Source organism: Lissotriton helveticus, chromosome 7, assembly GCF_964261635.1.
Source record: "Lissotriton helveticus chromosome 7, aLisHel1.1, whole genome shotgun sequence".
Lineage (NCBI taxonomy): Eukaryota > Metazoa > Chordata > Amphibia > Caudata > Salamandridae > Lissotriton > Lissotriton helveticus.
Window position 1 is genome coordinate 235,928,862 of NC_136068.1, and position 11,058 is coordinate 235,939,919.

General features: G+C 49.4%; 1 protein-coding gene across 1 annotated transcript in view; it reads left to right on the forward strand.

Moving 5' to 3' along the window:
- The window catches only part of LOC144766720 (disheveled-associated activator of morphogenesis 2-like), a 902,367-nt gene extending 901,930 nt beyond the window's left edge, over nucleotides 1-437 (forward strand). Inside the window, exon 16 of the mRNA XM_078650477.1 lies at nucleotides 170-437. Within this exon, the coding sequence (XP_078506603.1) occupies nucleotides 170-286 (117 nt within the window). The 3' untranslated portion in view covers nucleotides 287-437. The remainder of the gene's footprint in view (nucleotides 1-169) is intronic.
- The last annotated feature ends 10,621 nt before the right edge of the window (nucleotides 438-11,058 follow it).

Consider the following 11,058-nt stretch of genomic DNA (forward strand, 5'->3'; position numbering starts at 1 on the left):
GAACATTTCTTGATTACAGATTATCACTAACTCCTGACAGTTCTTATTAGCATGTATCGATTCCAATGGTGTTGTTTTGTTTATAGATAAAAGTTATATCCCAAGATGATGTAGGATACTGGCTCAGCTACATGGACATTGATATATTTGTGTCTTTGTATTTCCCTAGATAAGGTTTGGAGAATCAGAAGAGCAAGATTCACAGGAATTGTTTGGCTGGATTTCTTCATTCGTGATTGGTTTTAACAAAGCTTTGTTAGATTTAGGAGTTTGCACGCCGAGGTGACTGGTTTCGACTGGTCGGGCTCAAAGTTCATGGAATCTCATAAAAGAATCTCTGCAGGTCATACTGAACGACATTGCAGTGTGTAATTATAGCTATTAATTAACCACGTTTACTTGCTTTACTAAAAAATAAATACATATGGTATTCATGATTTCACTCTTTGTTGCTCTTGTTGCATTGCTCACTAATACCATTGTCCAGCCACTATCTGTATGTTGTTCATGTTCACTTAATTTCATATTTATTCGATCTCTTTCAAGAAGTTGGATAGTGGCGGCTGGCATCTACGGTGAGGAGTGGGGTAGGTGTGTACAATCAAAAATAAAATCAAAAATTATAAAAATAACAATTACCAAATTACAGGACCTCCTCACTCTCCGGATCCCGTCACGACTGCAAAGCAGGCCCCAGCAAACTCTCTTGATCAATCCTGGTACTGCTCACACCATGAGCACATGGGCCTGTCTTGGTGCTCCACAGCACACTGGAGAACTGCACTTACTCTCAACCCAGGTGTCTTAAGACAGCTAAGCTGAGAGGTTTAAGTGTGCATGTCTGGCTGGCCATTGCAAGATGGCTGGCCAATGAGACATGCGCACTTGACACAGTGCAATGGCAGCTCACCATCCTCACTGCTGCCACTTAGCAGGTCCGCCCTGTCCAGATGCTCGGCCCAGGACTGGGTCATTGAAAAGTTAAATGCTAATGAATTACCATTTCATTTTTCATCTCGGGAAGATTTAAGTGTGGCAAGGCGGAGGCGTGGCTCAGCAAAATGGCCGGCTAGTCGTATTTCTGCGCTGCTCCTCCCCCACTGACCGGAATCCTGCAACATCCTGGCGGTATATGAGACCCCAAAGCTATAGCTAATTAACAGTGGACTCCTCCGACCCCGAGGGACCTGCCTGAAGCGAGAAAAAATGGCCCCTGGTGAGGGGAATCGACTTACAGCCTCCGGAGCCCCGTAGGAATGCTGTGGCCTAAGATGGCATCCGAGGCCTGTCCTGAGGGGTAAAGATTGCCATGGGCTGGCCAATCTACTCGTGTGCTGAGCCCTGCAGTCGGCTCATGGTAGGACTCCCCCGGCCGCTGAGGTGCTGTCTGGGGTCTGCTGAAGGGGGTGCTGCAGAGGAGGATTAGTCGAGGACTGACTGGATGATGTGCCGCCTGAGGTGAGGGGAGTGCGAGGCATGCTAGCCCGGTGCTTGGGGCCTGCTGTGCTCAGCCCGGCCTGCCTCTCTGCCGGGCGAGCCCCCGCTAGCTCAGGGGCGTGCGATTGATCGAGACAGCCGAGGGCTCCTCTGACCCTGCGGCCCCTTGCAGGGAGTGATCGGTGGACGGCCCGGCAATATCGGACTTCGAGTTGGACCTCCAGAGCCCCATGTGACTGCTGTGCCTCAAGAGGGAGGCCCAGGGACGTCTGGGAAGGTAGGGATCGCCGAGGGCTGACCTGCTTACAAGGGTGCTGAAAGCTTGGCGGTGGAGACTCCCCCGCCGCAGCTGAGCCGAGGATAACAGGAGGGGGTGCTGCGGGAGACGGGGGAACATGAAGTGCCTGATGGCGGTGACTCCGGCACTGGGAGACGCTGGTCACATGAGCCCAGTGCTTGGGGGCCTGTGGAGTTCGGTGGGCCCGGGCTGGCGCTGCGGTGGTTGTGGTGCTGGTGGGGCCCAGGGACCTGAAGTAGGACAGTACAGTTCCCCCTCTGGGGCAGTCAAGATAACAGCGCCGGGGTGATTGACCTGAATTTTTCTGGAACAGAGGCCACGGGCACGCCCAAGAAGCCTGAGGGGGCATGAAGCGAACCGCAACCATCTACTGGGGAACTAAGGCGGCCTCTACGCAGGACACCCAGTGGGTATCATTGACTCCAGGTTGCACGGCAGGCCTGTCTTTGCACCACCAGTCGTTCGAGGGGGGCCGCTTGGAGTTGCCCTGAGACGTGGGGGCCAGGCATGGGGAGAGATAGACCACTGAGAAACGTCCAATCTAACAAAATAAAGCAGTCTGTGCCAAGCCATACAGCGGCGGACCCGGCAGGGCACCCTCCAGGATTCGGCGGCTAAAGACAAATCCAACATACTGGAAGCCATACGTGAATCTCATGTGGCATTGGAATCCAAGATGGACAGTATGGCCATGGATATTAATAACTTGCGTTTGGATCTCAGAAAGGTGGCGGACCGGGTCACTATGACCGAAGGAGACCTGCACGTGTTGCAGACCGAGATCCAACAGCTTCTAGAGATGGTATCGGCCCTACAGGAACACACAACCCGCCTGGAGGATACAGCAGAAGACACAGAGGGGCGGTCGAGGAGAAACAGCCTCCGCTTTTTCGGATTTTTGGAAAAAGCAGAGGGGCCGGCAGCAGACCTCTTCCTGGAGGATTGGATCGACTCTGCATTCCCTACTCTTCGGCTCTCCAAGATGTTCGCCGTGGAAAGGGCCCACTGCTCCCTCGGCCCGCCGCTGAAACCGGGGACCCCGCCTAGAGCTTTGATTGGTAGAAAGTTTAACTTTAGGGACCAAGACACGATCCTGCAGTATATCCGCACCAATGGTCCGCCTAGGTTTGAGAACCACGATATTCACATTTACCCGGACTATACCAAAAAAGTACAGGACCTACAAAATGACTTCTTGAGGGTCAAGCGCCACCTGCGGAACCTCAGTGTCAAATATAGTTTAATGTACCCGGCCAGACTTCGAGTGCAATATGGTGACAAGATCCACTTCTTGGGTAATCCTTCAGAGGTAACAGATTGGATGGATCCAATGAGACTGGGTGGCCGAGACCAGAACCAGGGCTGGCAGGAGGAGAGGAGGAGGAGTGGTCGGCAACGTAATCCTCAGCGCCGTACAGGAGAGCAGATATCTTGGGCACGAAATTTGTCTGATGGCACCAGGGTGGGCCCGGATGGCACCCTTCTCGCTGAATTGGATACAATCCTGAAGCAGAACCAGTTCTCGCTCTTATGTTTGGTACAGGAAATGCAGTCGGACCTGGGGCACACCGCAGGCCCGGTTGAGGGGGGTTTCTGAAATACACTTGTGAGACGGACACTGGCTTACGACCCTGGGGTTCTGGGACATGGTAACTGTAAGTACAGGCTGGGGCCCGATTGACACTTATTTTCACTGTGGGGCTACTATATGGAGGCCCCGGGCCCAGAGGCACTGAGGGGAGGAGGGGAAGAAATGTTCTGAATGAGGGTCACTTTTCCACCACTGAATGCTTTCGATGTGCAAGCTGTGGTGTGCTGTGGCAGCCCAGCAAGACTTTTGGTTGGGTAGGCCCGCGCGGGACCAGGCAGTTAGGCTGACTATCGGAGACCGGAAGGGTGACTGGATCTGAGGACGCAGTATACCTTATAGTTGTTACAGTAGTTTGGGGGAGGGCGGAGCACTGGGGCGGGGTCCTGAGTCCGCAGACCAGGGTTGGGTTATGGGACTACTACTTGGGGGAGGGGGGAGTTGGGGTTGGGGGTTTGCACTGTTGTGGTTTTCTTTGGTTTACTGCCGGGTCTGGTCTATGCTGTGCCACTAGAGGTCAGTTGGGATTGTTATGTAATGGGACACACTACCACTTGGGTGGAGGCCCTGCAGGCAGAAGTTGGGGGCTGCCAAGCCAACGGAGAATAACTCCTGCCAGGTGACACGCAGAAATATAAATTTGTAATGTGGAATGTCCGGGGGCTTAATAATGTCGTCAAAAGAATACGGGTGGCAACTTACCTCAGACGGTACGGGATCAGTATTGCTCTACTTGAGGGGATGCATTTGTGGGGAGACTGTGGGCAGACTATCTTAAGTACGTTTGGCGACGTTGGAGTTGCCAGTTTTTCTAAACCTCCTATTCGGGGTTTGCGAGGGGAGAGCTTATTTGGGTGGCCCCGGGAGTGCCCTTCAAAGCTATGCATGTTAGACAATATCCAGAGGGGAGATACATGATTGTGGTGGGGACGCTGGATGGCCGCATGTGCGTGGTGAATGTATATGCCCTGAATAGTGATGATGGGGAGTTTTTGAGTCAGGTCCTGGGGCAGTTGGATCTGGATCCAGACACAGAATTGATAGTTGCAGGGCATTTTAACTGTGCCTTGATGGGGAGATAGACGGGCACCCCCCTAAACTGGATGCCAAACCTAAGGTAAGAGAGGCTATGGGTCAAATGCTTCAAAATTATCACCTACTGGATATATGGAGACACCGCCACCCTGGTCATCGAGTGTATTTGTGCCACACACCTGCTGCCAATACCTATAGTAGACTAGACAATTCTTTTGTCCAAAAAACGCCGGTCCATCATATAGGGGAGGCACAGTATTTAGTCCGATTCCTGTCTGATAACTCCCCCCTAATGATGACATACTCTCTAGGCCTGTCGAGATCTAAGATACCGCTGTGGAGGCTAAACTTTGAAGCCTTAGCTGACCCACTAATAAGGATGCAATAATTAATGAGCCGGAGGCCTATTTTGATGTAAACTGGGGTATGGCTAGCACTAGAGCATTCAAGTGGGATGCTATGAAGGTGGTCTTGCGGGACTTTGCATGTCTACGGAGGTGGGGGTGAATAAAACGCTCGAACGTGATCTACGACAACAGGAAGAGCGTTTGGCAGTGCTAGAAAGAGAGCTCCCCACAGATAGGGAAGGGCCGCCTAAGTGAGCGGATTTACGACACAGGATAGGGGACATCTGGGACTCGTTGTTGGTATACTGAGGGGGACACAGTCGGGCGTCTACTGCCACGTTTGATTAGACTGGAGACCCAGCCCCACCCTATTTTAACCATCCAATCTGAACTGGGATGTATGATTTACAGACAGCATGAGATTAACAAACTGTTTGTGACCCATCTGCACAAAATATACTCTGAGCCCCAGCCCCCCATTGCCCCATCAGTTATATCGCCCTTTCTGGCGGGAGTGGAGCTACCCTGCATAGACCAGGAGAGTCAGGATTCCTTGGGGCCTGTTAAGGGGGAGGAAGTACGGGCAGCGATTGCTCATCTGCGGACTGCTAAATCCCGGGGGATGGATGTCCTAGCGGACAAACTTTATAAAGAGAATGGGGGGTCCTGGTCCCCAAATTGTTAGAAATCATGGCAGAAGCCGGCGCAAACAGTATCCTCCCGACTCCATGCGGAAATCATTAGCCCGGTGTTGGCGAGCAGGCTCTTCCAACATCTCCGTTGACTGATGCATGATGATCAGTCTGAATTTAAACCGGACAGGAATACACTACGGAATATCCACCACCTCGCCCATGTTATGCAATCCTTGGAGGGTAGCGCCCAGCACTGCACACTAGCTTTTCTTGAGATCGAACAAGCATTTGACTCAATCCGGTGGGACGATTTGTGGCAGGTGCTCCTAAAATTGTGTCTGGGGAGGAATTTGTTAATTGGGTTAAACTACTATATGCGCGGCCGGTGACGAGGGTTCGCACGGGTCGGTATGTGTCGGATAAACTGCCTATCAAGAGAGGGATGAGACTGGGGTGCCTGCTTTCCCCCTGCTCTTCGTCCTGGCAATGGAGCCATTGGCGTGTTATCTTCGATGGGAGCTCCAAGGTCAGGGAATCCGGGTGGGTGGTATAGAGCCCATTGTGTCTCTGTACTCCGATGATGCCCTGATATACCTGCAGCAGCCGACTCGATCATTACCATCGCTAATGGAGGCGCTGACTCAATTTGCTGAAGCATCCGAGCTATATATTAATAGAGCAAAGTTGCAATTGTACGCGATTGGGTCTGTGAACAACTGGGACGGGGCCCTGCTCCCGGGCTTGGGACTTCCGTGGGTTACGGATATGCTACATTACCTGGGGATATGGATAGGCAGGGATGAGACCACCTTTTACCACCACAATGTGGGGCGAATACTGCGGGGTCTCCGTGGCAGTATTGCCTTCTGGAACACACTCAAACTTTCTTTAATGGGGAAGAGCGCCCTGATAAAGATGGTACACATGACCTATCTCTCACCCAGGAGGCTTCACGTCATTGACAACACCAGAGATCCACACTGCTCTAGATGTCGCCACACCCGGCGGACATCCCGCATATGGTGTGGACCTGTTTGATAATTCAGACATACTGCGGGCGGTCCTAGAACACCTGATTAGGATTACAGGGTGGCGGATTGACATAGACCCACGCCCCTAGCTTTTGGGTTTGATCCCCCTGGATCCTAAACGTAGGAATAGTAGGCGGTTTTTGGTTTTGTGACTTGGAATAGCTAGAAGGCGCATCGCGATCCACTGGTTAACACAACTGGGGCCCTCACTGGCGAAATGGAAAACTGATTTAAGGGAGTGGGCTCTGGCTAAAGAGGGGCATATGCGGGCCACTAGAAGAGATGATAAATTACCTGATGTATTGCTGGCGTGGGGGGGTGATGATTCAGGAAATACCAGGTCAGGCCTCGCAATCCACACAGGGATCACACAGGTGGATGATTGCCAGTGTGGGGCTAGCCCCCAGTAAGGAGAAGAGGAATGTGGAGACCCCCACCGAACATTGAGCTACATGGACCTCTACTTAGACAGACCCGGCGGTGAGAGGGGTGGGGGAGGGGGGTTGTTTTTGAGGGGGAGGGTTGAGGAGAGGTGGGGGAGGTAAAGGTTGGTTACAGCTGAGATAAGGTGAAGCAATGCCAGGCAAAAAAGTTTTCTGTGAAGGCTTGAACAACGCCCAAAGGAATGCACATTGGAATGAATTCCTGAGTTTAAAGCTGGGAGGGTTCACTGCTTCGGCTGAGGTGGAAGTGTCTTGTAATTGTTTCTGTATATGAACGTGATATGCGGGTTGAAAGAACAAATTATTAAAGAAAGTTTAAGCGTGACAAGGCTCCTCTGCTCCAATGAATGAGCCGCACCTGAAGTTTCTACCTCCTAATGGTAAGCACTACACATGATCTGGTTATTCCAAAGACTAAGAACTCTATGATAGGCAACATGTGTTTCTACAAATATGCATAAAAAACCCTTTCAGGCTATATTTACCCCTGCATGAACTCATCACAAAAGAACCTAGCAAGAATGCTGAATTGAGAGCAAATGGATTTTTGCCTTAATCAGGAATCTAACTGTACAGACATTATGGCAACCACAGGTGTTAAAATCCAGCAGAATTTGTGTTGGGGAACAATGCAACACTCTGGGCCATATTTACAGCAAAGTAACACAGTGCGGTGCTGCAAGCCATTTGGCTGTGCCGCGCTGTGTTACTTTCAGAGCAAAGGGATTCCTCATATTTACAACAATATGACGTTTCCCTGAGCTCTTCCCTGCGCTGGTGCACAATTGGCTGCCATGCCCCACTGCAGGCACCCTTGCACCATGGTGCAAAGGTGCCTGTATTGCGGGGAGGATTGTTTTTGTGCAGGAAGGGACACCTTCCTGCAGAAAAACAATCACAGGAGATGTTTTCTTCTTTGTATGTGTGCTACAGAATGCAGCATGCATAGAAACAGGATAAACAATGAGAAATAAAAGTATTTCTCCTCGATGAGCCTCCTTACAGTAGGAGTCTGACGCGTTCCCAGGTTTACAAGACTTTGTAAATCTGGGAATGCGGCAGAATCCATGTCTGTTGCGTGAGAATCCCCCTTCCAAACAATGTGCTATGTGAAAAGGGGCTGTATTTACAAGGACACAAAAAGCCACACAGGATGTCTTTACGTGTCCTTGTAAATATGGAGCACCACACCGTGCCACCAGTGGATCACTAAAAGGGATGTACCGGAGGCGCAAAGGGCTTGTAATTATGCCCCTCTGAATTTTGCACCTCGGAACTGGTAGACACATGCTCCTATTACATTAGTTCCCATTCAGAGGTGTAGAATTTGAAATGTATGCAGAAATACTGTATCAGGTGTAGGAAAGTGGAATATTATGTGGTATGGCTGGGTAGCCTTACCATGTATTATTATTACAATATCCCCAAGATGGTTCTTTGATTCACACTAATAAATCTTTAGCTCACTCCAGGTAGAGTGGCAAAGAGCAGTCAGCCTTTACTAGCATAACATGTGTTAAGGATTTCATTGCACCAACATGGATTATTAGTAATTGAAACAACTCAAGAGAAATCCAAAATCAATTTATAAAAAAATATAGTGCATTTTTATCTTAATTTGGACACTTAAATGAGCGGAATAGCATACATATAATTAGAGCTATAGATTTTTGAAGCAATATTAAATTAGTGCAGTAAAATACATAGACAAAATATAATTTTGAATGTTGATATTGATAAAAACGATGCTAATGTTTAAGATGATACACTCCTGTATACGAACGAAATCGCATTGCTATTGTCAAATTCACCAATCATGAACTCTCCATCAACTCCGACTCGAAAATATGTGATCAAGCAGGCTCTGCAAACCAGTCCCACGGTAACTATTCGACAGGTAGCCAACAGACAAACTCACGAACAGGAAACTCAGGTCCATCCCCCAAGATAAGCACAGGGACACCACAATAGTCCAGGGAAATTCCCCCTAATAAAGCACACATGGTTATAGGGGAATTTGCATACCCAAAACACAATAAAGTCAGATGCCACATGGAGTTAGGAACACACAGCCAATCTGGACCCATTGCACAAGGTACATGCAGTGCTCACATACCCCTCATGCCGGACATCTGGACACACTAACCTCTGGCACACATTCTGTTCATGCAAGGTCGAGGCCCACCTGCATTTGTTATCAGGGACCTTTTATTGATGACTCCACAGGCAGGGCCCACATTCCTTTAAAAACAAGGATTTCTGGATGTACTTTTATTGCTCCTAAAACAGTCTAAAAATTGCTTGGATTAACTGTACTTTGAGGCAGTCCACAGGCCAGTTTCTATATGCTGTACTCCTGGGTGCAGTATTTAATTAAACAAACTGTTCCTGTGTTGCCAAACGCTTCTTGTCTTTTGTATTTTCAAGGTAAAATTCATATTTGAACAACACAGTCAATTGCAAAAACCACAAGTGCCAATCGGTCAGTTGCAGGTCAAGGTTTGTGGAACCCTTACTGGATTAATCTCCCAGGACCAGGCCACAACAGTCAGATCAATTTTACCTAGCCAATTCAGTCTGGGAGCACAGTAGTTCTATGTGTCCTTGGTGCTGAACGGGAGCCACAGGTGATGCTGTTTTTACCACTTACACTGCAAGTAACAAAATGTAAAAACACATCGAGTACACATCTGCGGACATTGATTGATGGTTGCATGGTGTTCTCTGTAGATGCAGCGTCAAGTGTGGGGGTCGGTTACTGGATTGATGACAAAAAAACCTTGGCAGCTGTAACAAACTGAAAAGCTTCTGGAACTTAACTGGATCAGTGGGAGCAATAATGTAGCAGCCTGAAACTTCGGTGTAGGTGGGACTACAACTCCCACATTGCACAGGACCAGCTGGATTTGGGTAATCCCTCAGATGGCCAGACAGCCAGTGATTCTTCAGTTCCAGTGAGTGTTTTTACCTGCCGGTTGCAGCCGGCAATGTCTACTAGTCCAGGGAGACAGAGGGTGCATCTGTCTTCCACAAGGGTTCCTCTCTTGTGTTGAGTTTTAGCCAAAGACAAGGATTCCTTCACTCAGATCCATGTCTGTTGCCTCAGAAACAAAGTATTCCTCTTTTGCTTTGTGCTGTGGGCAAAGTCCTGTTGTCGGCGACACAGGGCTCCTCTTGGTTCTTTTCTAAGTATGTTGTTCAGATCTGAGGTTCTGTTGTCAGGGGGGTCTTTAAATCCAGCCTAGATTTAGGGGAGTTAGGGGTGTGGGAGCTAATTGTCAATGGGCAGCTGGTCTCTGAAGCTAATCCACCCGCGAACTCACCACATCCTGTGGTGTATATCACCTTTTCTACCCAAAACTCGTTATTTCTGCCCTCCTAAAGATGGGAGAATTTGATTTTAGGAGTATAGACGAGGCTGCCCATGGTGTGTCCAGCATTCTTGGCAGTGAACATATATAATTTCCCACCTTGCCCAGGTGCAAGCACGCCTGGGGTAAGGGGAGGTCTGCAACCTCCTTATGGCGACAGACCAGATGCATATCAGAGGAGGTGCAGTCTTTGAAGTTTCACCACCTTGACGTGCCAATTCACTAGCCTGCTTGGGAGGAGGGAAGTGTGACCTCCTTCCTGCTCAAGCCTTTGTTCCTGACTCCTGAGAGTGATCAAAGTACCAGGCACGATGTTAAAATCCTGTCTTGGTAGCACCAGGCTTATGAAAGCACATGCTAGTCAGCCAGAGCACAATGGAGCTGGGTCAAATGGGTGGGAAACCACTAAGGTACCACTTGAGTGCATGCCATGTCACCCAGGGCACAAGAATCAAGTTAGGAGTGAGAAGGCATATTGTGTGATAACAAACATGAAATATTTCAGTGCTACCATAATGGAGCTGCCATTCTTAAGAGTGCCTGGTTTGCAGCCCACGTTATCCTATGGACCCTTTTCACTTACAGTAGTTTCCAATGGGGAACACCACTTTAGGGACATATAGACTTGCAATTATATCCACACCTTCATTATTATGCGCCCCACCTCCTGGTCTGAGGAGGCCTTCCTTAGTGGTGTCTGGCATATATTAAAGACAGTGCATTGACTGTCCACACATGGTGAGGGCACAGTCGAGTTTGAGCAGTTTGACTGCTCCTGTAGTCTGTAATGGCAGGCATTCTGTCAGCAGTCTGAGTGGGGCACCCAGGGTGGCACAAAACCATTCTGCAGTTCGGGGGAACGATGTACCTCTT